At 45.0% G+C, this 27,870-nt stretch overlaps 2 protein-coding genes across 8 annotated transcripts in view; both read left to right on the plus strand.

Moving 5' to 3' along the window:
* Positions 1-9,471, plus strand: part of LOC308403440 (protein NLRC3-like) — a 63,328-nt gene extending 53,857 nt beyond the window's left edge. For 6 of the 7 annotated variants that reach the window (XM_080892852.1, XM_080892850.1, XM_080892851.1 and 3 more), the window contains 2 exons: positions 6,656-6,702; positions 6,851-9,471. In XM_080892852.1, the coding sequence (XP_080748978.1) occupies positions 6,656-6,702; positions 6,851-7,380 (577 nt within the window). In that variant the 3' untranslated portion in view covers positions 7,381-9,471. Of the gene's footprint in view, positions 1-961; positions 6,703-6,850 lie in introns of all 7 variants that reach the window. The other variant, XR_013972906.1, reaches the window with a different exon arrangement.
* Positions 9,472-17,405: 7,934 nt separating this feature from the next.
* aco1 (aconitase 1, soluble) lies at positions 17,406-27,631 on the plus strand. Its single transcript, XM_080892980.1, has 21 exons — positions 17,406-17,521; positions 18,571-18,685; positions 18,775-18,943; positions 19,357-19,494; positions 19,581-19,650; positions 19,721-19,904; positions 21,306-21,445; positions 21,527-21,698; positions 21,792-21,892; positions 22,084-22,200; positions 22,464-22,623; positions 22,696-22,831; positions 23,517-23,601; positions 23,752-23,908; positions 24,231-24,355; positions 24,449-24,553; positions 25,158-25,300; positions 25,442-25,589; positions 26,567-26,689; positions 26,762-26,947; positions 27,021-27,631. The coding sequence occupies exons 2-21, from the start codon at positions 18,577-18,579 to the stop codon at positions 27,135-27,137; spliced, it is 2,685 nt and encodes an 894-aa protein (XP_080749106.1). The 5' UTR covers positions 17,406-17,521; positions 18,571-18,576; the 3' UTR covers positions 27,138-27,631.
* Positions 27,632-27,870: the final 239 nt, after the last annotated feature.

Consider the following 27,870-nt stretch of genomic DNA (forward strand, 5'->3'; position numbering starts at 1 on the left):
ATAATGCTAATTCACGTCAAAGTAGCATTAGTTAATAATGGTAGCCTACTTAGCATTAACTCCTCACTAATATAATGCTAATTCACATCAAATTAGCATTAGCTGCTCACATTGTTAAAAGGGAAGGGAAAACAATATTAGCATTAGCTGCTAATAATTATTCACCTAATTAGAGTTAGCCCCTAATGGCAGCCTAGTTAGCATTAACTCCTGACATCGTTATAATGCAGGGGAAAAGGGTTACCATTATCAGATAATGCTAATTCACATCAAATTAGCAATAGTTAATAATGGTAGACTTCATATCATTAGCTGCTGTCATTCTTACAAAGCAAAGGAAAACAATATGAGCATTAGCTGCTAATGCTTTTTCATCTAAAATTAGAAATTGCCACTAATGGCGTCCTATTTAGCATTAACTCTTCACATTGCAGGGAAAAAGTTAAAATTGAATGAAAAAAAGTGTTCACATTACCTACTCATATTGTTAAAAAGTAAGAAAAAATATTGTTGGCATTAACAGATAATGCTATTTCACCTCAAATTAGTATTAGCTAATAACGGTAACCTACTTAGCATTAGCTGGTCACATTGTTATAAAGCAAGAAAATATGGTATTGACTATGTGCACGTTAGCATATGCTACTTCCGGTGCGGAAACTCCTGTGGGGAGCTTTGTTTCCGGTGTCCTATTCGCGCCTGGTTTACGGTCCAAAACAAGTTAAGCAAATGAATGAATCAAGCGGTGATTTACATTTCTATAGATGCCTTGGGCATTTATCCAATATATCTGTAAATGATGTTCATCAACTTGTCAATATTTTTCCCCGGCGCCTCAGAGCAAAAAAGAAAATGGATTCAAATGTTATATTTCTCAGCTGTCCCTCGTTTATCACGGGTGTTATGTTCTAAAAATAACCAGCGATAGGTGAAATCAAGTAGCCAATTTTATTTTTTGAAGGTGCAAATCGTTTCGTGGACATCGTGGACATATAGTACTGCACTTCAGAGTCACACTGCTAGCAATCGATGCAGCGATTCTGTACTGTACAGGAGAGATGTCACGGAGGAGATCGTCTGCAGCGATCCGGACGCAGGACACAATGTGACGTAAAAAGAAATAAGCATGCAAACTTGCACTAAAAAATCTGCGAAACAGCGAGGTGAAAGTTGAATCGCGTTATTAGCGAGGGACCACTGTAATTTTTAAGGTAAGTCACAACATACCCTTCGTATATACTAATGTATAGAAACCCTTACCAGCAATCATTCATTTTTGTGTGGCTTTTTTCACGGTTTGTTAACATGCTGTGTGGGTGTGTACTTGACTAGCTGATATCGACATAACGGGAAACATCCGGTTTGACTATTCTTCACCTGTACTTTGAATGCTGAACATTTGCCTGTTTAAATCATAAGACCAGTCACTATACAGAGATGTGCTTCTGAATGTGGACGATGTGTCTTCTGCTGCAGTAATGCAGTTCTGCTTGTGTTGAGTTATGTAAACAACTGATCGATCTAAACGCTTTAAACGTCAAAATTGATGATTAGATTTTTTTATGACACAACAGTGGTGAGTGTTCCCACCTTCTGCTCTTTGCAACTTAACGCGATCTTTCCGTTTTCGAGTTTTGGACATGATTTTGGAGTATATCTTCGCAGTAGCGATTGACCGCAAAGTAAAGCTACCGGAAATGTACAACCCCACATCCGGTCTCAAACCAGGAAGTTAGCATTTTCTCGTGCACAGGGTCAATTAGCATTAGATGCCAATTCCTATTCACCTAAAATTAGCATTAGCCACTAATGGCAGTCTACTTAGCATTAACTCCTCACTAATATAATGCTAATTCACATCAAATCAGCATTAGCTGCTAGCATCAGCCTACCTAGCACTAGCTATTCACATTGTTAAAAGGGAAGAGAAAACGATATTAGCATTAGCTGGTAATAATTATTCACCCCTAATTAGAATTAGCCGCTAATGGCAGTATACTTAGCATTAACTCCTCATATTGTTATAATGCAAGGGAAAGAATTAGCATTATCTAATAATGTTGACCTTGGCCCACTGGAAAAGTTCAGAAGTCTGTTTGCTAAAGATTTAGGAGTGTTTCTTGATAGCTCTTTCTCATTTGAGAAACAAATAAATTCTGCTTTTAAAACCAGCTGTAAGGTTTGCTTAGAAATATTTACTCATATATGAGTTATATAATCAATTGCATAATGCAGAGGTTCGATCCTTAGTAGTCTGTGAAGACTCTGTGTGCCTTCCAGAGTGCTCTGGCATGCACACACACCTTAAGGTCATGAGAGAGTGTTAAAGCTCTTGTGATCCTGGACTCTTGGTGGCGCTGTCACTTGGTGTTCGCTCGCTCTGTGGTAGAGTATCACTTCCTGTTCCTGCTCAAACACATTGGTGTTTCTGAGTAGCTTATTTGCTTAGCAATTTAATTAAAAACTTTTAAATACATTCTTTTTTCATAGTATAATCTTCACGTGCTTCATCCGAAGCACACTTTCTGTGTACTCACTACCTAATTTATAGCCAAAGTAAATTTTTGGGAGCATTTCAAGTTGCTATACATCAATACAACCATTATAGCCCAGATTTTAATAATATGTATTCATTAAGTGCATAGTAATTACATAAATTGCAAAAAAGTGCAATAAACTACAAAAAAATTGAAAATCGTTTTTGCTTTTTTAACATATATTTGTAGTTAGAGAAATTTAAGAGGCTTATCCCTCAAAACTGTAAATACAAAAAAGTTGCACAAAATAGTTTCCCACCACAGGAAATTTATTTTGAGTGTCTTCATAATTTTATTTTTGAAATACACCAATTTTTATACACTGCAGGAAAAACGAAAATAAATATTATAGTGCAAATTTGCAAAAAAGCAGCATATGCATCAAAATAAACTATTTCCAGCAGTGCAATATGAGTCCTAAGCATCCCAGAAACGACACAGAAAGTCATAAAGTCAAAGATAACTTTTAAAAAGACCAGTATATGCCCTGAGGCCCTGATCATAAAAAAGACTACATTTCCGCGAAAATGACGTCACTTCCGGTTTCGGGCAGGTAATGGCGGAAATGCAAAAGTTCGCGCTGACGTCTATTCCAACATAGGAAGTGTTATGAACAGCTGATCGGATTGGCAAAGCGTGTTTCTGGAATATTATGTTTTTGTTCCTGCAAGCGCTTTTTATGCAGTTTTTGCAAAGCTTTATGTGGAAGGAAACCGTGACCTAGGACAAGCTGATGGCATGAGATGTAAGTACAACTCCTCCGGTTTCATATGCAAAAAAAATTTTTGCGCTAGCTTACGTGGTTGCAGTGCTACTGGGATTTAAAAATAGTTACGCAAAACAGAGCGTGTCCACTCCGATCGGCTGTAAAGGGTTAAAAGACTGAATAAGAACATTTACATCGTTTCCGGTAAAAAGTGGAGACCTGTCAAACATAATGGAGAACCTCTCAGCACTAGACTCAGTTATTATGCGTCAATGAGTTTTTAACTTCACAGGCATCTTTTAGAGCTAAAATTAAGTTAAACAAAGATACAGTTTTGATCACTCAAATGTACATCCTCAGCAAACACATTGCCAATTTTGAGGCCCAAGGAAAAAAGAAGGTCCAAGGTATGGCCTTTTAAATAGGTTGGACCGGAGACATGTTGGACAAAGTTAAAAGACTCAGATATAGATAGAAGTTCAGCTGCAGAGTTAGATGAGGCATCGTCAATATGAATGTTAAAATCCCCAAGAATTAAAACTTTCTCCAGCTTGATAATAGTAGATAAGAAGTCCATAAAATCCCTTAAGAACTCAGTAGCAGGGCCGGGAGGGTGATAGGCTAAAACACAATAAAAGATGTTCGTAGAGCCCACCTTAATTGTTTGTGACTCAAAGGAAGAATAGTTTTCAGTTTGCATACCTCTGCAGATGAAACTGTCCTTAAAGACAACGGCAAGACCACCACGGCGACCTAAACGGGGGGCGCCCAAGTAAGAGCAGTCTGCAGGACGCAATTCGTTTAGGTGAATAAATTCGCCATCCCTCTGCCTTTCGGTGAGAAACAGAAAGTCCAGGCTTTTCCTTGTGAAGAGCTCATTCAGAGAGAAGGAATTGCTTGCGATGGAGCGAGCGTTCAAGAGCGCAATCCGATTAAAAGCTGGCAGCGCAGGTTTCCCATCAGCTTGTCGGAGTGGAATTGACAGCAAATTGTCCGCGTGCGAGGTCTCCAGCAGCGCCACGGAACCGGCGGGGCCAACCACCAGTTGTGCTATGCGGGCTGTGAGGGCGCAGTGGTGGGGGGATAATCGGCAAAATCCAGAGCATCGGATGGGCAGGTCCACGCTGTAGTGGCTGCAAGTACGTGTTTCCAATCAAATCCGGAAGGGTAACTGGCAGCAGAAACCGGGGACGCCTCCAGACGAGTCGGGAGATCTCCGATCTGTAGGCTCGTCTGATGTGTACCTGGATGCCGGCCCTACAGCCTCTTTTCCTCGATTTCTTCTTGGAATTGCTTAGAGCACGTTTCGCCGGTAGCAAGAAGTAATCCGGTGAGGTGGAAGAGTGCACAAATGGTGGGGGGAAACTTTTTCTATAACTGTCCCAGTCATCATAAAGACGTTCCATAGACTCTTTGATGTGGAGCAAGGAAGAACGGTCATAAATCACAGCAGCATAGCTCCATATATTAAACGTCAGGGCTGATATAAAAGCATAAAATACAATACAGCGTAGGCAGGTAGACGTCAAGCCGAGCAAAGGCGCAATCTTCCTGATGCGTAGCAGGGTGTGAAATTAGCAAGTGTAGCAAGTTAGAAATATCCTGTCTCAGAGTGACGCTGAAAAACTAGTTCATGCATTTATTACTTCCAGGCTGGACGACTGTAATTCATTATTATCAGGATGTCCTAAAAATTCCCTGAAAAGCCTTCAGCTAATCCAAAATGCTGCAGCAAGAGTCCTGACAGGGACTAGAAAGAGAGAGCAGATTTCTCCTGTTTTGGCTTCCCTTCATTGGCTTCCTGTTAAATCCAGAATTCAAAGTCCTGCTCCTCACATACAAGGTCTTAAATAATCAGGCCCCATCTTATCTTAATGACCTTGTAGTACCATATCACCCTATTAGAGCACTTCGCTCTCGCTCTGCATGCCTACTTGTTGTTCCTAGAGTATTTAAAAGTAGAATGGGAGGCAGAGCCTTCAGTTTTCAGGCCCCTCTTCTGTGGAACCAGCTTCCAGTTTGGATTCGGGAGACAGACACTATCTCTACTTTTAAGATTAGGCTTCAAACTTTCCTTTTTGCTAAAGCATATAGTTAGGGCTGGACCAGGTGACCCTGAATCCTCCCTTAGTTATGCTGCAATAGACGTAGGCTGCCGGGGGATTCCCATGATGCATTGAGTTTTTCCTTTCCAGTTACCTTTCTCACTCACTATGTATTAACAGACCTCTCTGCGTTGAATCATATCTGTTATTAATCTCTGCCTCTCTTCCACAGCATGTCTTTATCCTGTCTTCCTTCTCTCACCCCAACCAATTAAATCAGATGGCCCTGCCCCTCCCTGAGCCTGGTTCTGCCGGGGATTTCTTCCTGTTAAAAGGGAGTTTTTCCTTCCCACTGTCGCCAAAGTGCTGCTCATAGGGGGTCATATGATTGTTGGGTTTTTCTCTGTATCTATGAAGTGCCTTGAGGCGACTTTTGTTGTGATTTGGCGCTATATAAATAAAATTGAATTGAATTGAATTGAGAGAGGTCGTACCTTCTCTTACTGATTTATGGTATAGGAGGACACCTGGTTAAGTATAAGAGCCCTTTGTTAGGGGGACCACTGGACTCGTAGCACCAGCTTTGGGGAGTCTTCACAGGGTCACATCTGGAACACACACACACACACACTATGCACAGACTGGTACTCTTTGTTCGTACCTGTGTAAGACGTCATATGTTAATGAACTTGTGCATATTCATGTAACTCAATAAAGAGCAGTGTTACGAGGGAGCAGACGAGAGCGACTGAGGTCAAGTGAAGGAACGGCGCTGTCACAGTTCTCTCCCTCATGAATTGTCTGTTTCCAGCGGTGGGTCTGTGCTAGACGACCCATCACCAGCTTTTTCCACTGGTTACCAGTACGTGGTAGAATCCACTTCCAGATCTGGTTGTCTTTAAATCTGTGAATGGATTGGCTCCATCTTATCTCTCTTTAACAAAATAATCCAAGTGGAGCCCTCAGGTCTGCAGATAAGCAGCTTCTGACCAGAACTAGACGTAAAAACAGAGGTGAGCTTTATCGATGGCTGCAGCCAAACTCTGGAACAGTCGCCCTTCACATCAGGTCGTCACCAACACTCGACATTTTTAAAAGCCGGTTGGAAACACATTTGTACTCTGTAGCTTTCAATCCTGACCAGTCTTTATAGTCATTACTGTGTATGTTTCCTATTTTCTCTCTACTCTGTGCAGCACTTTGGCTCAACCTGTTTTTAAATGTGCTGATAAATAAATGTAGATTTCTTTGAATAAAACAGTGGAGCCGAGCTTTGAGCTCAGTGTGTAACAGTGTGTGTGTGAGAGCCATGTAATGTCCATGTGTGCATGCTGACTGCGCTGCTCTGACCCCCCTCCTCCTTTCAGGGTGGAGCCTGCTGGAGTCCGATGGTTGAGACCAGGTCTGAGGAAGTGTAAGTGTGTTTTTAATGGGATTCATGAAAACAAAGCAGCACACATTCAACCATCTTCATCATGTCAGGAGTCATCATCAAAGTGTCAATCAATGAACAGATGATGGATCAATAACTGCAGCTGGATTGTGTTTGTTCTCTCCATCAGATTCCTGTCAACTCACAATCGACACAAACACAGTGCACACAAAGCTCCAACTGTCTGACAACAACAGGAAGGTGACACGTGTGGAGGAGGTTCAGTCATATCCTGATCATCCAGACAGATTTGATGTTTATCAGCTGCTGTGTAGAGATGGTCTGACTGGTCGCTGTTACTGGGAGGTCGAGTGGAGAGGAAACGTTTATATATCAGTGAGTTACAGAAGCATCAGAAGGAAAGGAAACAGAGTTGACTGTTTGTTTGGAAACAATGATCAGTCCTGGAGTCTGAGCTGCTCTGATGATGGTCCTCATTCTGTCAGGCACAATAGCAGATCAACATCCATCTCCTCCTCCTCCTCCTCTGTCTCTAACAGAGCAGCAGTGTATGTGGACTGTCCTGCTGGCACTCTGTCCTTCTACAGAGTCTCCTCTGACACTCTGATCCACCTCCACACCTTCAACACCACATTCACTCAAACTCTTTATCCTGGGTTTAGAGTCTGGTCTCGTGGTGGCTCAGTGTCCCTGTGCTGAGTGGAGTGTAAAGAGTGTCTCCTGTTAGAGAAACACTCTGACTGTTGAACAGATAGTTCAGTCTGTACATGTCTGTCTCTTTCACTCACAAACACGTTTTCAGATTCATGGATTCAATCAGTTGATGTTTGAAACTCTTCTCAATGATTCCTTGTAAACTTCTTCCTCTTCAGTCACAAACAAACAGGAAGTGATGTCACATGTGTTCCTGTCCACACAGCAGAATGAGTCTATTGCTGACAGTGATGTACAAACAGAGTGAGCATTTCTGAGGCCCAAAATAAACTGAGTAGTTCACTGAATGAACAATGGACTGTGAGCTCAGTTCCTTCATCATTAGTATGGATTATATATGTATATGTATTATATTAGTATCATATATATCAGGTGCTGCTGCTTTCAGTCATTGTGCAAATGTGCTGTTTGTAAGGTTGTAAAGCTGCAGTCAGCTGAGACTGAAGAAGTCACCTGATCAGTGAGCAAACGTTTCTGAAAACGTCCAGATGAACAGAATCAACCTTTTGGGATCAGCCAGCAATGCAGCATCATTGTTGTTCAGCTTCAGAGGTTTGCAGGAATGAACTGATGACCAGAAACAGCTGCAAAGTCCAAGAAAATACCAGCTGGAGTTCAGCTGCATTTGAAGAAGTCAAAGAAAAGTAAGGATGGCAAAGGGCGACGTTTTCTTCCAAAGAACTGAAAACATGGTCGACGCCTCATTAGAAGAATCATCTGGACGTTTGTGAGGAACTCTAACCAAGAAAGCAACGTCACACAGATCCAACAGACAGTTTCCATGACTGCAAGTGTTGAGTGGAAAAATGCTACATTGCATTATTGCATCCTCTCACCACAGGAGGCGCTGTTGGCACCACTGATTGCTGATCAGCTGTTCTCTGATGATCTGATTGATACTGTGAGGAGAACCAAGGTGCAGTCAAAGAGTCCAGTCTGTCCTCACAGATGTGAACATGTGCTTTCATCAGGTCTGCTGTCAGCTAGCAGGCTCACATCAGAATCACTGTTCCTGAAAAACACAGTCTGTGTGACATCATCAGTCAGCTGATGGTCCCAGATCTGAATGGTTTCTGTCTCTACTGAGGAAGTCAGAGAATATCACTGAGGTGTGGATCAGGTCTGAGTGAGCTGTGGAGGGACAGCTTTAAACAGTCCACAGGTCTCACGTCCTGCTCAGTCTGGTAGCAGATACCTCGTATTGTTCCAGATGTGCTGACATCAGCAGCAGCAGCACAGCTGTGTGATACCATGAATCTCAGTTATTGATCCAACACACAGTAAATACAAAGATCAGGATTTCTGAGAGTAATCATTATGAGTCTGAACACATGATCACTGAATGTTAGTCTCCACAATAATAAGCTAACACAAGCAAACACAGCTTTCAGCTCTTATTTTGAAACTGGCTTATTTAGAGAGCTGTGATGTGAGCGTGCCTGGCTCTGAGGCACTTGGGTCAGCCTCTGTTGTTTAGAAGTGTTACAGACTGTGAATGACACAGACCTGTCAGTTTCCATGTTTGTCTGTAACACAGCTCAGGGGCTCCATGCTGAACGCATCCATCCAGTGTTATTGATCCAGGACTGATACCAGCATTGGGATCAATACTACAACACACAATCACATGTGTCCACGTGATGCAGTTTGAAGAGCAATCAGATGTCTCTGTATGAGGAGGCGGGGTCACAGGAGGTTCACAGAAACTCTGCAGCAGCATCATCAGCTCACATGGAAACTTTGATGATTCACTTCTGTGGTGTTTTTACAGAAACACGTCACAAAATTAGCTCCACCTGTTTTGTGAGCTTTGAGTTTCTTGTCTTCATCCTGGATTCTTGTGTTGCTGTTTTTACACACAGCAGATATTTCCTGGTTGCTTCCTTGATGACCACATGAAGCTTTCTGAAGCTTGGATTGAAAACGCTTCATTACTCAAAGCTTTCCAACACAGGCCTCTGTGCTGCCATCTGGTGGACAAACATGTGAAGTGCAGCGTGAAGCTACAAATGAAACTGCTTCAGCTACGTTTATATATAACATACTATAACCTATATAACTATATGTATATGCATTCATCAATAAATATCTAAATAAATCAAAAACTCCATGTTTGTTCTTTCATCATGTGACCTCTGCTCATCCATCTCTGTGTGTATCAGGATACATTTAGTTCATAATACACAGAAAAATCAGAGTTATTACCTGTAATAAATGTGAAAGTAAAGATTCCTGCAGTGATAACCAGGCAGGACTGAAACACATCCAAGCTGTCACCACGGTAACAGCACCGTCCATCCACAGGTGAGGGGAGGAGCAAAAAGAGGGACTTTCACCATGTTATACTAAAAACACTCAACTAATGTTTCTAATATGAAACAAATAAGCCCACATTAATGTGAGCATTTATTAAATAATAATGATCTCATTTCCATAGCAGAGAAAACTGTGGTGTTGTCAGGGTTCCTGGGTCGGTGACCCAGTGTTTTCAGTTGTCTTTATGTTCAGTACACCCACACCTGTCCCGGCGCCTAGGCTGAGGGCAGCCAGAATCCAACCTGACCATCCCAGAGGCCCAGCCGAGGCTCTCCAGCCAGTGCCCTCATGCTCTGTGACACAGGCACTGGCTTTACTAGCCCAGGCTGTAGCTTTATCTGCCACACTAGCTCAGTCTATAGCTCAGCCATCAGCCACACCAACCTCAGCTCCGTCGTCAGCCTCGCCTACCTCTGTTCATCCCTTAGCATCCCCACTCCAGTCAGTTCACTCGCCTGCTGTCCAGCTTCTAGCTCAGTCTCCTGCCCTCCAGTCAGTCCAGTCCCCTCCTGTCCAGTCAGTCCAGTCCCCTCCTGTCCAGTCAGTCCAGTCCCCTCCTGTCCAGTCTGTCATCCAGTCTTCTGTAGTCCAGTCAGCTCAGTCACTCATCCACCATCCTGTTCAGTTCCCGGACCTGCAGCCACAGCATCCAGAGCCAGCTGCGAGCTCTCCCGCTCCTCAGCCAGGGGTTTCCACACCCACTGGCCCTGCCTGTCTCCAGCCAGAGGCTTCCGCGCCTGCCGGCTCTACAGCTGTTGCCTCGTCTGGTCCAGCCTCAGCCTCAGCTTCTGCTTCTGCTTCGCGGCCGCCCACCGGACCTGCTCAGTGGCCGCCACTGTCTTCCTCGCAGCCGCCCACCAGAACCGTCTCATCTCGACCGCCACCGCCATCCTCGTGGCCGCCCACCTGAACTGTCCCGCCCTGTTCTGGTCTTTTTCTCTTTTGGCCGTCGGGTGCCGGCCCTTGAAGGGGGGGGGGGGGGGGGGGGGGTACTGTCAGGGTTCCTGGGTCGGTGACCCAGTGTTTTCAGTTGTGTTCGTGTTCAGTTTATTTTGCCACTTCAATGTTCTCACTTTCTGCTTTTCCTTTTCAGCTCGTCTCGTGTCATTAGCCAGATTATGTTCAGCTGTGTACTCACCGGTCTCTCATTATCATCCTCATCAGTCTATGTATTTAAACTCTCTCTTCCCTTCAGCCCTTGTCGTGTCATTGTAGTACATGTGATGTTATGTTGTCGTTTCCGCCTGCGTTCAGTCAGCTAGCCATTCAGTCTTTCAGTCGGTCAGTCATCCAGCCAGCCCTTTCCTACTCCTGTTCTGTTTGTTCACTCCGTTGACAATAAAGACCAACCTTCACCTACCTGTGAGTCCATCATTTGGGTCCTCCTTCTCTCATCCACGACACTACTCCTGACAGGTGTATATTGAGGTGGAGAGTGTGGTCTATGGCTCAGGTGTAGAGTGAGGGTGGGGTGCACCACAGCAGCATGCTGGGACTGCTGAGGGTGGAGGAGGGAGTGATGATGACATCAGAGCTGCAGCACAGAGACCAGTGAACACACAGTCTGTTCATCTTTGCATAGATACAATATACAGCACAATATTGAATGACAGACACGCTGTGGGAGCTTCCACAGATACACTGGCGTCAGCATCCAGAGTCCTCCTGCTGCTCCCCCCTCAGAGCCCCGTGATCAGCACCAACACATTCAGTTAGATGACAGAGTCCAGCTGCAGCTAGAATCAGCTCCCCTCTGTGAACAACAGCACAGCGTCAGTGTTTCACACTCAGTGAAAGGAGGAAACAGCAGAAGAACACCATGTGTGCTACGTTTCCCAGGACACACTACAAACTGCACAAATACAGAGCAGCACGTGGAAGGACCTGGAGCTGCATTTACAGAGCTGCAGACAGCGTGATGTCCTGTATGGACAGGTGGAAGGAACCAAGTCCTCAGCTGGAACACTCGTGTTTGTCCACAGACAGGAAACACAGCAGGAAACTTCCTCACAGAAGTGCAGCTCATGGATAACACACTTCCTGTCAGTCAGAATGAGGCTGCAGCCAAACACAGAAAGGTGTTTTTGTCCAGATGAGCCCAGAGAAGAAACACGAGTGTTCACAGACATCAGAAGCTCAGAGAGGTGAAACATGAGGTTGGAGTCCTCGTCAGCATCCAGAAGAGCTGCTGTGAAACCCTGAGTACTCATGACAGACTCTGATGGCACAAACACATCATGATTCAAACAGAAAGACAAACATGGAGCTCCTGATCCTCCTGCATGAGAACAAGCTGACATGAGCGCTGTGTCTGAGAGTGTCTCCCTGTCACAGTGACAATAACACAGCTGCTGCTCACAGTCATTAAACTGACCTGAGGTCAGCTGTGCTCCTTACATATGAACCATGTGACCTCACATCAGTGCTGTGGATGACTGTAGTCATAGAAGAGTAGAGCTGTAGCAGGTGGTGTGAGGAGGAGGTGGTGTATTCTAGTTAACGCAGTACTGAAACACTCCAGCAGAGGGCGCTGTTAAGTCCTTATTGTAACACAGTTACTGTGTGCAGTTAGACTTCATACATAATCTGCACTTATTTCCATCAGACATGCTGTCAGTAAATGATTGGTTTCTATTGATTCTACTTCCTGTTGACTAGTTTGATGACAGTGAAACAATCACAGCTGATTGTGTGATGATGTAAACTGTCACTGTTACATTCAGTGTGTGTGACATAATGTTAGTGCAGGCTGATAACAGCCTGGTTCTGTTAGAAACACATGAACGTGTCCACAGATCAGTGTGTGTTTAACATGAGAGCTTCAGCCCTGCTGATGTGTTAAATAAAGACATGCAGGAAAACTGATGAGACTCTGAAATAACTCTTTATATTTATAATGTAACTCTGCATCAAAAGAACAACAAAGGATCCCAGACAGGTTTCTGTGAACAAAGACCATTCTGATGTTTCTGTGTTTCTAACACTTTGACATTATTAGTAAACAGACTGCAGTGAGCAGCATTTATAAAGAGCTTATATACAGTGGGGCAAAAAAGTATTTAGTCAGCCACCGATTGTGCAAGTTCCCCCACCTAAAATGATGACAGAGGTCAGTAATTTGCACCAGAGGTACACTTCAACTGTGAGAGACAGAATGTGAACAAAAAAAATCCATGAATCCACATGGTAGGATTTGTAAAGAATTTATTCGTAAATCAGGGTGGAAAATAAGTATTTGGTCAATAACAAAAATACAACTCAATACTTTGTAACATGACCTTTGTTGGCAATAACAGAGGTCAAACGTTTACTATAGGTCTTTACCAGGTTTGCACACACAGTAGCTGGTATTTTGGCCCATTCCTCCATGCAGATCTTCTCGAGAGCAGTGATGTTTTGGGGCTGTCGCCGAGCAACACGGACTTTCAACTCCCGCCACAGATTTTCTATGGGGTTGAGGTCTGGAGACTGGCTAGGCCACTCCAGGACTTTCAAATGCTTCTTACGGAGCCACTCCTTTGTTGCCCGGGCGGTGTGTTTTGGATCATTGTCATGTTGGAAGACCCAGCCTCGTTTCATCTTCAAAGTTCTCACTGATGGAAGGAGGTTTTGGCTCAAAATCTCACGATACATGGCCCCATTCATTCTGTCCTTAACACGGATCAGTCGTCCTGTCCCCTTGGCAGAAAAACAGCCCCATAGCATGATGTTTCCACCCCCATGCTTCACAGTAGGTATGGTGTTCTTGGGATGCAACTCAGTATTCTTCGTCCTCCAAACACGACGAGTTGAGTTTATACCAAAAAGTTCTACTTTGGTTTCATCTGACCACATGACATTCTCCCAATCCTCTGCTGTATCATCCATGTGCTCTCTGGCAAACTTCAGACGGGCCTGGACATGCACTGGCTTCAGCAGCGGAACACGTCTGGCACTGCGGGATTTGATTCCCTGCCGTTGTAGTGTGTTACTGATGGTGACCTTTGTTACTTTGGTCCCAGCTCTCTGCAGGTCATTCACCAGGTCCCCCCGTGTGGTTCTGGGATCTTTGCTCACCGTTCTCATGATCATTTTGACCCCACGGGATGAGATCTTGCGTGGAGCCCCAGATCGAGGGAGATTATCAGTGGTCTTGTATGTCTTCCATTTTCTGATGATTGCTCCCACAGTTGATTTTTTCACACCAAGCTGCTTGCCTATTGTAGATTCACTCTTCCCAGTCTGGTGCAGGTCTACAATACTTTTCCTGGTGTCCTTCGAAAGCTCTTTGGTCTTGGCCATGGCGGAGTTTGGAGTCTGACTGTTTGAGGCTGTGGACAGGTGTCTTTTATACAGATGATGAGTTCAAACAGGTGCCATTCATACAGGTAACGAGTGGGGGACAGAAAAGCGTCTTACAGAAGACGTTACAGGTCTGTGAGATCCAGAGATTTTCCATGTTTGAGGTGACCAAATACTTATTTTCCACCCTGATTTACGAATAAATTCTTTACAAATCCTACCATGTGGATTCATGGATTTTTTTTGTTCACATTCTGTCTCTCACAGTTGAAGTGTACCTCTGGTGCAAATTACTGACCTCTGTCATCATTTTAAGTGGGGGAACTTGCACAATCGGTGGCTGACTAAATACTTTTTTGCCCCACTGTATAAAGATATGACAGCTGTTTGACAAGTTTATCACTCTGTGTTTGGACCTGATCAGTCCAGCTGTTTACTTGAAACATGTTCATTTACCTGTTCTGTTATATTCATGTTCTTGTCTCTGTTGAAAACACATTTTAATGTCCCTCAGATTTTTCTCCCAGATGAATAAATATAAAAATGACACAAACTGACTGCAGCTACTTTTTGTCCTTTCTGTCAAAAACCTTAATGTGACTCATGAGAGACACGTTTCAGCTGTTTGTGACAGATCAGAGGCCAACAAGTCATTTATAACACTTTCCATCATTGTTTAGCACAAACACATGTTGACACAGCAGCGGGGCCACAGTGACAGTCAGAGCAAGGAGATAAAAACTCCTGTTTGACCACAGCCTAAACTCAAAAGGAGTCAAAAATGTCCGGTTGTATTTCAGACCTCAGAGGGTGAATCCAGCAAATCATGAAAAATGAGGTTTACATGTTTGTTCATGACAGTGCAGATTTCTGACATTTTGTGTAATTTAAGCTGTAACAATGTGATTGTTTTCTAACAAAAAACAGTGAAACTTAAGTTAGACTTGTGTTTGTAAATGAAGCGCCCCAAGTTGTGTAGCTTTCTGGAGTTTATACTTATTGGGCTACATATTTATTTATTATACAGGCTATACAGTACATAACATCAAAACACACATGTTTCATGTAACTAAAGTGTGTAATCATGTGGGCTACAGACAATAATTAAGTTACAGAATATATTTATATGAAAAACGTGCATACTTACTGCATTTGAATCATTTTAACCATATGTAACCACCTGCATATGTGTTTGGAAAGGAAAGTGTTGCATAAGTAAGTAGTTCTGCAACTACAAACTATAAAGATGTGCTAGTTTAACACGAGCCACGAAGCAAATGACACATGTAAGAACATAGCTGCTGCTGCAGCACCATCTACTGGTCATTTTGATAAAAGCAGCTAATCTTTTAGTATACAGTCTGCACAGCGCTACATTGTATTCGTTTTTTGTTCGGGGGCACATTTTACCTGTGCTGGATTATGGAGATATTCTACATATGAATGCTTCTGCTCCGGTTGATACTGTGTATCCTTCTCTGAGGTTCATCACTGACTGTAAATCTCAGACTCACCACTGTGAGTTCTACTCTCAGGTAGGACGGCCTGTCTATTTTATTCTATTGTATATAGTATTTTATTTTATTGCATTCCAGTGTTTTCTAATTTCTGCTACATAACTTTGTACTTTTGCTGTAACGAAACAAATTTCCCACCTGTGGGATTAATAAAGGTGTTCTTATCTATCTTATCTTGTGTTCCCTGGCTGCAGTGAAACATGCTGGTCATTATTCTCTTTATGAATGTGTACAATATAACAAATCCATTATTGCGTTAGGTTTGCTGTTCCCCATTTTTGCTTCATGTTGGTTTGCTCATGATAGTTTTTAATAGCATTGGTTAACTTCTTGCCTAATACTAACTAAATGGCAGTGTTGGGAAGGTTACTTTTAAAATGTATTCCATTACAGAATACAGAATACATGCCCCAAAATGTATTCTGTAACGTATTCCGTTACGTTACTCAATGACAGTAACGTATTCTGAATACTTTGGATTACTTAATATATTATCATGCTTTTTACAACAACGTGAATGTACTATTGCTGTGTGATTTATTACTATTACTGAAGGTCCGGGACATGTAGTAAAGGGACCTCTGACTAATGCGGCGGGGTCCCTGTCGGCTCGTAGCCGAAAAATAGCTTTACTTTGTTGTGTGGGTCAACTTTTCTTGCGACAGACAGAGAGAGGCGTTGAAAGGCTGCTCTAACGGAAGTTATTGTTTTCGGAGGAAAACAGGAACACGGTGTACAGTCGAGTCTTAATAGCTTACTTACAACTGGGCTCGTCAGGCTCTCTTCTTGGCTGCAGTGGTTATTATTATATTTACATGCTTCCAGCTCCCGTTTTTCCTCGACGACAGCTCGTACCTTTCCACTCGCCTTTTTCTCCCTCCTGGCGCTCACAGACCCATAACGTGTATGGCAGTCCATTCTCCCAGCAGCACGGACTACACTGCCCATGATGCTACATTCTTTAGAGCTATGCTTGTAGCATTCTGCCTGTTAGCTTAGCACAACAACAACAACGAAAAGGCGCTCTCTCACCCAGGAAACACACAGTCGCAAAGAGAGAGAGAGAGAGAGAGAGCGCGTCGCCCTGTAACCATGGCAACCGTAACGCTGCCGCCTGGAACAACAGAACGTAGCTGTCAAACAAAACCCAAACAGTCCTGACCCGCGACAACATGAAACAGGAAAGTACCGCAGTGTAATCCATTTATTTCAACAAAGTAACTGTATTCTGAATACCACCTTTTTAAACGGTAACTGTAACGGAATACAGTTACTCATATTTTGTATTTTAAATACGTAACGGCGGTACATGTATTCCGTTACTCCCCAACACTGCTAAATGGCGAGACTTCGTGATATTCTCTTAATCACCTAGTTTGTTTGTTTTTTAAGCTTCCACTGGTTTTCTATGGGACTGAAGTTTAGAGACTGGCTAGCCCACTCCATGCCCTTAATGTTCTCCTTCTTTAGTCACGGCTTTGTTGCCTTGGCAGTGTGTTTTCACTCAGTGGTATGCTGGAAGCCCACGACCCATCACCACCCCGTGTTCTGGCTGAAGGAAGGTTCACATTTTATGGTGCAAGACCCGTCTGGCCCTCAATGTGGTGAAGTCATCCTGTACCCTCAGTAGCTCCAAAGCATAACAGTCCATGCTTGACTGTGGTTCTAGGGGTCTTTCTGTCATACTCAGCATTTCTCTCCCTCTTAAAATATAAGATAAAATATATAAATGCCAAATAATTGTTTTGTATTATGCCACCGAAAATAAATAAATAAATGAATAAATAAATAATCCATTTCCCGTTCCAGTTCCTTTCCATAGTTGTCAGATATACGTGGATATGAAGCTGCAAAGCCCGGCGTGGGTTCAGCTTTTATTCTGAATAAAAACCTAACCGGAAGTGTCCCCAGTGGAGGCGGAACCTGGGCGGAACAAGCAGCAGGTTTTGTGGCGACTAGCTGGTTGTGACCTAACTGCTGTGATCTGGTGATACTTCAACACTGCATCTAAAGTAAGCAATAACCATCCGACCACATTCAGTTTCTTGGCTTATTAACGATTTTCCAGAAGAACGTCTGAACTGAAATTCTCGTTGTGTCGCTACGAAAGCTAATTTATCCAACTGTCACATTATGCTTTATACCAACTCACACTAATAAGATATCATGTCTGAATTATTAGCTAATGTTATGCTTCTTTCCTTCGTTTTAGTGTTCAATTTAAATGTTCATCTTTGAATAAAAGCCTGATACCTGTCTTCATAAATGCTGAACTTTGACCCATGAGCTATGCTAACTGAACACGTAGCATCAAATTTAGCAAGTTTTGGTAGAATTCGTAAATGGGTGCAGTTAACCGTGATCGTTAGCAGGTCAGGTTTTCTTCGCACGTTTTTACTGATAATATATCAACGTGACGGATGTGGAGACAAAGCTGTACTTTAATCAGGCTTCAAGTGTAAAACTTTCTGATTGAAACTGGGACCATTCTGGTAAAAATGGCATAACCGAGGCTACAAATGTGACCTAAAGGTCAGCGTCACGTTTTATATCGGCAGGAGTGACAGTAGTTGTTACACAGGACTAAACCATTAGAAGTAAAGCTGTCCGGATATTGATGTCTTTGTCACTGTCGTGGCAGTTTGACTTTGCACTTGACAGCAGAGGTTTAGCCTGAACTTCAGCTAACCAGCCAAGTCTGTGGTCATGTAAGGTGTGCAGGCATGCGCTGTTTTCACCTTTCACACAGATAACGCCTCTTTCTAACAGGCCCCAGAACCTGAATTTCACATAATGTGTGTTTGAGCTGCAAGTGACTGACACACAGTCAGCGTCACATTTTTGTTAAAGGAATTGAGTTACGCAATGTTCATAGAACGAGGTCAACGACCCTCCACCACTAACCCTGAATCCAAGCAGATCCACCTGCCGTTAGGGAACGAGTAACAGGCCCGAGCTCTGCCTTCCTGTCAGTCTTCATTTGGTTTGTATGTTGTTGACGTATTTGAAAGGTGCTTCTTTAGTCTGCATCATGTAAGTCAGGCTTTTGATCTTCTTTTAGGAAAAGATGTCGGCAACTGTGAAAAATCCTTTTGAGCACATAGTTGAGCCTCTGGACCCCAAACACCCAGAGCAGCAGTTTTTCAATCTATCCAAGCTTGGAGATCCCAGATATGGTAGGAGCACATCTACACTGAATGCTAACATGAAGCATCTCGTCGGTGCACACAACCGAGAAGTATTGACTTGCACGTGCGCTCCTTAGACCGTCTGCCGTTCTCCATCCGGGTCCTCCTGGAATCTGCCGTCAGGAACTGTGATGAGTTTCTAGTGAAGCGTTCGGATGTGGAAAGCATCCTGAACTGGAAGCAGACGCAGTTCCAGACTGTGGAGGTGCCGTTCAGGCCGGCGCGGGTCATCCTCCAGGACTTCACGTATGTCTTTTCCTCACAATTTGAGTGTCAGTGTCTTGTTTTAACTTTCACACATTTAATACGTTTAATGCACCTGGTGTGTCAGTGATGTCATCAGAGTAACGCTGGTCTGTAAGAAGAACGTTGTGTCACGAGGTGTTTGCAGGTGTTGTGAAATCCCTGTTTACATCATCTCAGGTGCAAAAAGAACCTTTGAGTGAAATAACCAGCTCAGGATTTAAGTGCAGTTTGCAGCAGCATCTGCTAAAAGCAGTCTGGACTTTAACAACAACAAAGTTATTCCCTGTGTAAGCAACAGGTTTCTACGGTAACATAGACTCCAAACACATGCTTTTGGGGTCTTATTAGTGATGTTTAAAAAGGTGACATCACATTCTGAGCGGTCCCTGATCAGCCTGTGCTGTGTCACGCAGCGGTGTTCCTGCTGTGGTCGACTTCGCTGCCATGCGTGATGCAGTGATGAAACTCGGTGGCGACCCAGAAAAGATTAATCCAGTTTGTCCCGCTGACCTCGTCATTGATCATTCCATCCAAGTGGACTTCAACAGGAAGTAAGATCTCTCGCCTTTCTCCCACCGTGTGTCAGCTCATAGGTGTTTCATTCACTGCTTCATTTCACTTGTTGTTCTTCACGCAGGTCTGACAGCCTTCAGAAAAATCAGGATCTGGAGTTTGACCGCAACAAAGAAAGATTTCAGTTTCTAAAGGTATGAAACTGTCGTGTGTCCATGTAAGTCTGATGGTTCGGTCCGTAAATATGATCTCTGGTCTTTGCAGTGGGGCTCCAAAGCCTTCAGAAACATGCGAATTATTCCTCCTGGTTCAGGAATCGTTCACCAGGTCAACCTGGAGTACTTGGCCCGCGTGGTGTTTAACCAGGATGGGCTCTTGTATCCGGACAGTCTGGTGGGCACCGACTCTCACACCACCATGATCGATGGTCTGGGCGTCCTGGGCTGGGGTAAGACGTTGAATATTTAGGAGCAGCTGTTTGTCTCACTCTCTTTTACAGCAGTTATGCTGCTGTAGGCTGCTGCTGGTCCCAGTATGAATGCAGCTTCTCTGTTCCATCATTAACTAGATTCTCTCATAGTTTGTTTTTGCCGTGTTTATTGTTTGATTTCTTTTGCTCTGTGCAGGATCCTCACCTCATGAAATACACACTACTAGTCAGAGGTTTTAGAATGCACACATTTTTCCATTGAAAATGATTAATGTCTCGTTGCACTCTGAAATCAAAGCACAGCACAAAGTAATTGGAGTCAGTTTTAGACCCAAACATATTCTAACCTTTGACTCGTCAGTCGCCTCCTTTGGCAGATGTAGCAGCTGAACGCAGTCGTGGCTTCTGTCTACAACAGAAATCAAATCTTCTCCCACATCTGGAGCAGAAGTTCCATAAATGTGGACCTTTGTAGCTGCTTTGCTTTCAGTTCAAACCAGCTCGATGGGCTTTCAGTCTGGAGGCTGTGCTGGACACTCGTTCTGGCGCAGCTTGGACTGATGTGTGGGTCGTTATCCTGCTGTAGGATGAAGCCCTGACGGAGCGCAGGGTGCTGCATGGTGCTGCAGAACGCTGTGGTAGCTGTTTTGGTTCAGTCAGCAACCCTGGATCCAGCAAACAGCCCCAGACCATCACACTTCCTCCTCCATGTTGATGCCACACACTGTGGAACTTTGTCCTATTCTGACGTCTGGCTTTCTTTCTGCAGCTCGTCCTGTCAAACAGTAGAAACTGAGACTTTCTTACTACGACCACTATGAAGCTGCTTGAAGCTGTTGTCCTGTGAGCCGCCGTCACACAGCTGTTAACTCTCAGAAACTTGACTCAGTCGTGTCTTTGGCTCTGCAGACCTCTGCCTGTCACAGGTTGTTTCTCAGTGCATTTGATGCTGAAGGAAACTGGACTCACTGACACCTCCACTCTGTCTGCATCTCTCTGCAGCACAGACCTGCATCTAGAAGTGTTGTGATGGTCCGTCTCTCATCACTCTGTCTGTTCAGCTGATGCTGACGAGGGTTTGTGCCACAGTGTGTCCAGCACTGCTTCATGCAGACGGGGGGCTGGAGGTCACACCTGTAGGAGCAGCAGCAGCGTCTGCACTGTTAGCCCATGTTGTTGCCTTTTTGTATCATTGTGAATGTGCATTATGTTGTTTAACCTCTGACAGTTCAACACTTTGTTAACATAATTAGTAGTAATAGTGTTGTTTTTAGTTATGCATCCACACATAAGTGCAGATTGTTTGATTTGCAGTAAGATCACTCAGAAACATTTGCATTAGTTGCTTGTAATGGTGTGAAAGTGAAAAATCAGGTGTGAGCTTGGTGTCCTAAATAAAAGTTGACCTTGCCCCTTCAGGTGTGGGTGGGATTGAAGCAGAAGCTGTTATGTTGGGTCAGCCAATCAGCATGGTGCTCCCCGAGGTGGTGGGCTACAAGGTGCACGGCGCTGCAGATAAGTTCATCACGTCCACCGACATCGTCCTGACTGTTACCAAGGTAGGAGGGCGTTTGATGCAGCTGTTCCAACAGCAGTCAGCGCTCTGACGTCACAGCTGTGCTTTCTGCATGCGCCCGCAGCACCTCCGTCAGGTGGGCGTGGTAGGAAAATTCGTGGAGTTCTTCGGCCCAGGTGTGGCTCAGCTGTCGATCGCTGACAGAGCCACCATTGCCAACATGTGTCCAGAGTACGGCGCCACGGCAGCCTTCTTCCCCGTGGACGATGTCAGCCTTCAGTATCTGGAACAAACCGGTGAGCTGGTGGCGTTTGACGTCAGCACAAAGGTTGCATTCATTCATTGCAGGCGATTCTTTTTGTTTATGCGACTCGTTTGTCTAAAATCAGGACGGGAACCAGAGAAGTTAGCATACATTACCAAGTACCTGAAGGCGGTGGCCATCTTCAGAGACTACAATGATGTTTCCCAGGATCCAGAGTTCACTCAGGTCAGCCTCTGACTTCCTTTATGTTTGTGCACATGTTTGCTGAACCCACAAAACACTCCATGTGTTCATGAGGAAGTCTATTTTCAGGGATCACAGGTCATTGTCTGTTTTGTCTTTTATAGATTTTAATGAAAATTGTGACATGATGCAAATGTAATAAGAATAAAGCTGGATGTGTCTGTCTTCCTCAGGTTGTAGAGCTGGATCTGAGCACGGTGGTTCCCTGCTGCAGTGGTCCCAAAAGACCTCAGGACAGAGTTCCCGTGTCTGACATGAAGAAAGATTTTGAAGTTTGTCTGGAAGCAAAGGTGCGTTCCTACACATTTACAGGTGGAGGCTGCTGACACTCAGCATTAGCTCTGGTCAGTATCACTGCTTGTAGCATGAGGTGATACCTGCCTCTAGCACAGGTGCACAGGTGTCTAGCTGCTGTAGGGGGGCTCATTAGTGCAGGCCGTTCACTTCAGTCTTATCAGGAGTCACTCGTGTGCTGGTACAGGCTTGTTGCTAACCGACACGTCTGTCACATAAGATGCTCTGAAATCGTTCTTTTCTATAATTCTCGCCTCAGCAAGGCTTCAAGGGCTTCCAGGTGGCTCCGCAGCGCCACAACGCTACAGCCCCCTTCCAGTTCAACGGAAAGGAGTACGCGCTGAGTCACGGCTCGGTGGTTATCGCTGCCATCACGAGCTGCACCAACACTAGCAACCCATCCGTCATGCTGGGAGCAGGTGGGTGTGCTGCGCTTCACTGTCACACAGTTTTCTGACACAGTGACTGAATGAGAGTCTCTCGTATCTCAGGACTCCTGGCAAAGAAAGCAGTCGAGTGTGGTTTGAGTGTGAAGCCGTACATAAAAACCAGCCTGTCCCCTGGCAGCGGAGTGGTGACCTACTACCTGAGAGAGAGCGGCGTCATGGACTACCTGTCTCAGCTCGGGTAAGCTGCTTGTTGTTGAAACGATCCCACGTTTGTGTTGACTGACTGTTATTTCACTCACACCTCTCACCTGCTAGAGACCTGGTAGGATCCAGTGTAACCAGTGTTTAAAAGCAGGACATCAGCACAGTGATCAGTGAACGTTTCAATGATTGTTTTTAATGTTGTTTACGTTCAGAAGACTTGAGGTGTTTTAACAACACAGAGTTAGGGTTAGAGTTATTTCTGAGCGCTCAGCATCACTGCGTTAATGTCTCGTCATAACTGCTGTTTGATTCTGAAGCGCCCCTGTGTGCTGCACGTTTGTGGCGCCCCTGTGTGCTGCACGTTTGTGGCGCCCCTGTGTGTTGCACGTTTGTGGCGCCCCTGTGTGTTGCACGTTTGTGGCGCCCCCGTGTGGCGCCCCTGTGTGCTGCACGTTTGTGGCGCCCCCGTGTGCTGCACGTTTGTGGCGCCCCCGTGTGCTGCACGTTTGTGGCGCCCCTGTGTGCTGCACGTTTGTGGCGCCCCTGTGTGCTGCACGTTTGTGGCGCCCCTGTGTGCTGCACGTTTGTGGCGCCCCTGTGTGTTGCACGTTTGTGGCGCCCCTAGAACTGGTACTCCTGTGTTTACATCTGAGGAAGTGACAGAGTGACAGAGTGTGTGACGTGCAGATGTCTAATAATCCCTTTGTGTCTTCTGCCAGCTTTGAGGTTGTTGGCTATGGTTGCATGACGTGTATAGGCAACAGTGGGCCGCTCCCAGAGCCGGTGGTGGAGGCCATAACCCAGGTACTAACGGCTTACATCGGAGGCTCCTCCTCCTTCCTCCTGTGACGTTTATTCATTCCTAACACACTCTTTGTTGACTTGAAGCAGCTCCGTGTTCAGTCACCATGAGCCTTCTGTGTGTCATGTGACTGAGGTGTTTTTGTGCCTCAGGGGGATCTGATCGCTGCAGGCGTCCTTTCAGGCAACAGAAACTTTGAAGGACGAGTGCATCCCAACACCAGAGCCAACTACCTGGCTTCCCCACCGCTCGTCATCGCCTATGCACTGGCTGGCACAGTGAGAATAGACTTTGACAATGAGCCCATTGGTAAGTCACTGATTGAAACAGGTTTGAGTTGGATCTCCAAGCTTTCACTTACTAACCCAAAACATTTGAGATACTAAGCTGAAGCCTTTTAGTTATAGATGGCTGGTGGAAACAGGTCCAGGTCTAAATAAATAGGAGTGATATTTGAAAGAAAGAGACGAGACAACCTGCGCTCTGGGTTTAAACCTGCAGCTCACTTCCAGCAGCTCTAAGTGTGTTGATGAGCTTTAAGCTGAAGCGTCTGTATATGGTTTAGGTTATTATCACAATCAGCTGAAAAGACGTTTGACTGCTGTCCTCTTTCTTTCTCTATCCCCTGTAGGGATGAGCTCTGAAGGCAAAGACGTTTTCCTCAGGGACATCTGGCCCACTCGAGAGGAAATCCAGGCTGTGGAGAGAATGTTCGTCATCCCATCCATGTTCAAAGAGGTTTATGAGAAGATCGAGGTAGTGTGATCTTACGTTTGTTGGGGAGATCGTGCACTGCTGATATGTCTCGTTGACAGAAAGCCTCGTGCTGTGTTTGTGGTTTCGCTGCAGCACGTGAATGAACGCTGGAACTCGCTGGCTGCTCCCTCTGATAAACTCTACACCTGGGACCCCAAATCAACCTACATCAAGTCTCCGCCCTTCTTTGATGGTTTGGTAAGTACATGCCGTACACGAATGTTCGTCTGCAGACTTATTCAAAGGTTATGTTTTGCCTTCATTGAGAAGAAGAGTGGACTTGCCTCCATAAAGCAATTGGCCCCACTAGTGTAAGGTGTAGCTTACAGTGCCTGGAGGTGACTGTGGTGGTGAACTGTGCTCCACCACAGCTCCACAGTCTGTCACAAGGAGGCTGTCGTGTTATTGGTTGGGCCTCCCTGCAGTAGGACACGCCCGGTTCCAACACCTGACCCAGGTGACCTTAGCCAGAGAGGTGGGCCTACTCTAAAGCCCTTCCGAATGACCTCCGCCCCCTGTCTGGAGCCCATCCACCTTTCAGAGAAAGCTCATTTCCACCATTAACAATTGATTTGTGCCGTTTCTCACTAACGACGCCATCTGGTGGAAGACGGGTGCATAACATTTATGACACAGTAATGTCCCGGCTTCAGTTAAAACAAAGTGACAGCTCGTTGACTAGTCTTGCACATCATTTAGTTAAGACATTTTGAGCCGTGTGGTTTGGCGAGCGTGTCCCCGCTGCACACAGGAAACCCTGTTGTCTGACCTGACGTGTCTTGACTGTGTTGTATTAACTCAGACCAGGAAGCTGCAGCCTCCTGCCTCCATCACAGATGCCTGTGTGCTTCTGAACTTGGGAGACTCGGTCACAACCGACCACATTTCACCTGCGGGGAACATCGCCAGGAACAGCCCCGCAGCACGCTACCTGACCAGCAGGGGGTGAGTCAGCGCACACGTGTTACTGAATAATAATGGTACTTAGCCCACGTCACAGACAGTTTTCATATGACTTCATCTCTTGATGAAAAACACTTGTCGGTGTGAAGCCATCAACATTTTCTGCTGCTGCTCTTTTGGCAGTTTGAACTCCCGAGACTACAACTCGTACGGCTCTCGGCGAGGTAACGACGCCGTTATGGCCAGAGGGACGTTTGCCAACATCCGTCTCTTCAATAAGTTTCTCAACAAGCAGGCGCCACAAACCATCCACCTGCCGACAGGAGAAACGGTAGGAGCTCGTTACCACTGAGCTACAGGAAGCCTCACGCTGCATCGTTGTGCAGCACTTGTTTATAAGAAGAAGGGGCACGGCTGTGTCAGCTCAGACTGAACCCACATGCTGAAATATCAGAGCCAGCACAGTCAGGGCTGCATGCTGCCCTCTGGTGGACAAACTATGCAACTTCAACTTCTCAACAGAAGTCAGACACAAGCTGTTTAAACTGTGATGTTAAATTACATTTAATTTATGCCTCGAGCACATTTTCTTTATTTAAATTACAAACCAGCTAATATTATTATAGCTATATATACATGACCGTCAGTGCATCTAAAGGAGTGTGGAGAGCAGATCATAAATGTAAGGTTTTCTGATGATCTTGAGTCAATGTTGTGATATTAATAAACTGAAGGAGAGCCTGCGGACACTCTTGTTTACGAGTTTTGAGGTTGCATAGTTTGTCCACCAGAGGGCAGCATGTACCTAACAGTACCTACCTAACCCTAACAGTAACCTGCAGCTGTTTCAGGAACACCACCAACACCCAGCTGATAATAACTGCACATAGCAAATGTTAGACACATCTATATGTTTCCCATATTTATATCAACGGTTATGCCTGAAAGAGAAAAATCAGAGCTTTGTGTCGTGACTCTTTATCTCGATAATAAGTGAGCTATGAGGAAGTGTGCGTTCTGGTTCTTGGTTGACATCAGGAACTACAAGCTGCATGTAGATTCATTAAACACTGTTACAGTAGCTCTAACGGTGCTCTTAGGTTTGTTCTTGAAAATGAAGTTGTGAAATAAAATGCAGCAGTAATCTAAAGTAGGGCAGGGTTCAGACCTCACAGGGTTAATTATCACTGTTGTGTAAAAGCATCAGTGTAGACCATGTCAGATGTGTGGCATTGCTGACCATGGTAACAGATGCAGTGCTGTTGCCAGGCGTATCTTATGATTGGAGCATCTGTGTTCTTGTTTCAGCTGGATGTGTTCGATGCTGCAGACAGGTACCAGCAGTCCAGAATCCCTTTGCTCGTTCTCGCAGGGAAGGAGTACGGCTCTGGGAGCTCCAGGGACTGGGCTGCAAAGGGCCCCTTTCTGCTGGTAAACTCAAACTACTTTGTTTGTATGCTCACATAGTTGTTTGCAGGTCTCAGGTGTTTTTTGTGTTTGCAGGGGATCAAGGCTGTCCTGGCAGAGAGCTATGAGCGGATCCACCGCAGTAACCTGGTGGGGATGGGAGTGATTCCTCTGGAGTATCTACCAGGAGACACGGCCGACAGCCTGGGTCTGACCGGCAGAGAGCGCTACACCGTGGTCATCCCTGAGCTGCTCACACCCAGGATGGTCGTAGACATCAAGGTACGGACAGACAGTACGCTGCTGCAGGCGTGTTGGGATGTGACGCTGACCTGCTCTCTCCCTGCTCCCACAGCTCGACACGGGGAAAACATTCCAAGTGCGCCTGAGATTTGACACGGATGTGGAGCTGGCATATTTCCGGCATGGAGGCATCCTCAACTACATGATCCGCAAGATGTCTGAGTCCTAACTGATGTGTCACTGTGGGCTACACAGCATAACTGTAGTGTGTGTGATTCTGGTTTTACTACTGGTGCCAGCAGCTGTGTTTGAATGGCAAAGCAGACTGGTGATGATGATGAGTATTTATTAACCGTACTAAAGATAAGATGAAGCTTGATTCAAACATGGGAAACAGCATCCGCCTCAGTCCAGGGCTCAGCCTCAGCAGCTTTACTGCTTTTATTGTGCACATGAAGGTGACCCGTTCAGTCAGGTTTGCCTGGCCCACCGTCCTGTAACCATCCTGCTTTATGAACCATCAGCTGTGTACATGTCACAGACAGACGTGGCTCTCTGCTGTTGGTCCTTAAAGCAAAGACGTCCCCCTGTGCCATAAGACCAAGTGCTTCTTCATTTTAAGACTTCTTGTTGTTGACCTCGTGGACCACAGTTAGTATCACACACATGTCAGCAGCAGCCAGACCTGCACCTAGGGCTGTTCGATGTGACCATGTATGTGACCATGTATATGACGATGTAAAAACGTCTGTCGATTCCTATCACGCTATCGTTTGTTTCGTGGTGTCGGAAAATAAACTGTTTACTGCAATATTTGTTCATGGTTTTGATGTCACTGTAGTATTAATTTCTTAAGTTCTCTCTTTCTCTTATATATAATATAACCACACTACAGACGGACAAGCGCCTGTTTTTACATGTTGTTGTTAGCAACAACGACGGTAACACCATCACGTGGCTCC

The sequence above is a fragment of the Rhamphochromis sp. 'chilingali' genome (assembly GCF_963969265.1).
Source record: "Rhamphochromis sp. 'chilingali' genome assembly, chromosome: 1".
Lineage (NCBI taxonomy): Eukaryota > Metazoa > Chordata > Actinopteri > Cichliformes > Cichlidae > Rhamphochromis > Rhamphochromis sp. 'chilingali'.

Excerpts from the sequence above, each read along its gene's own strand:
- aco1 (XM_080892980.1), top strand. The coding sequence starts at position 18,577 with ATGTCGGCAACTGTGAAAAATCCTTTTGAGCACATAGTTGAGCCTCTG. Across the intron at positions 21,446-21,526 it reads TCGTCCTGACTGTTACCAAG|CACCTCCGTCAGGTGGGCGT; the intron begins GTAGGAGGGCGT and ends ATGCGCCCGCAG. Across the intron at positions 24,554-25,157 it reads CGCCCTTCTTTGATGGTTTG|ACCAGGAAGCTGCAGCCTCC; the intron begins GTAAGTACATGC and ends GTATTAACTCAG.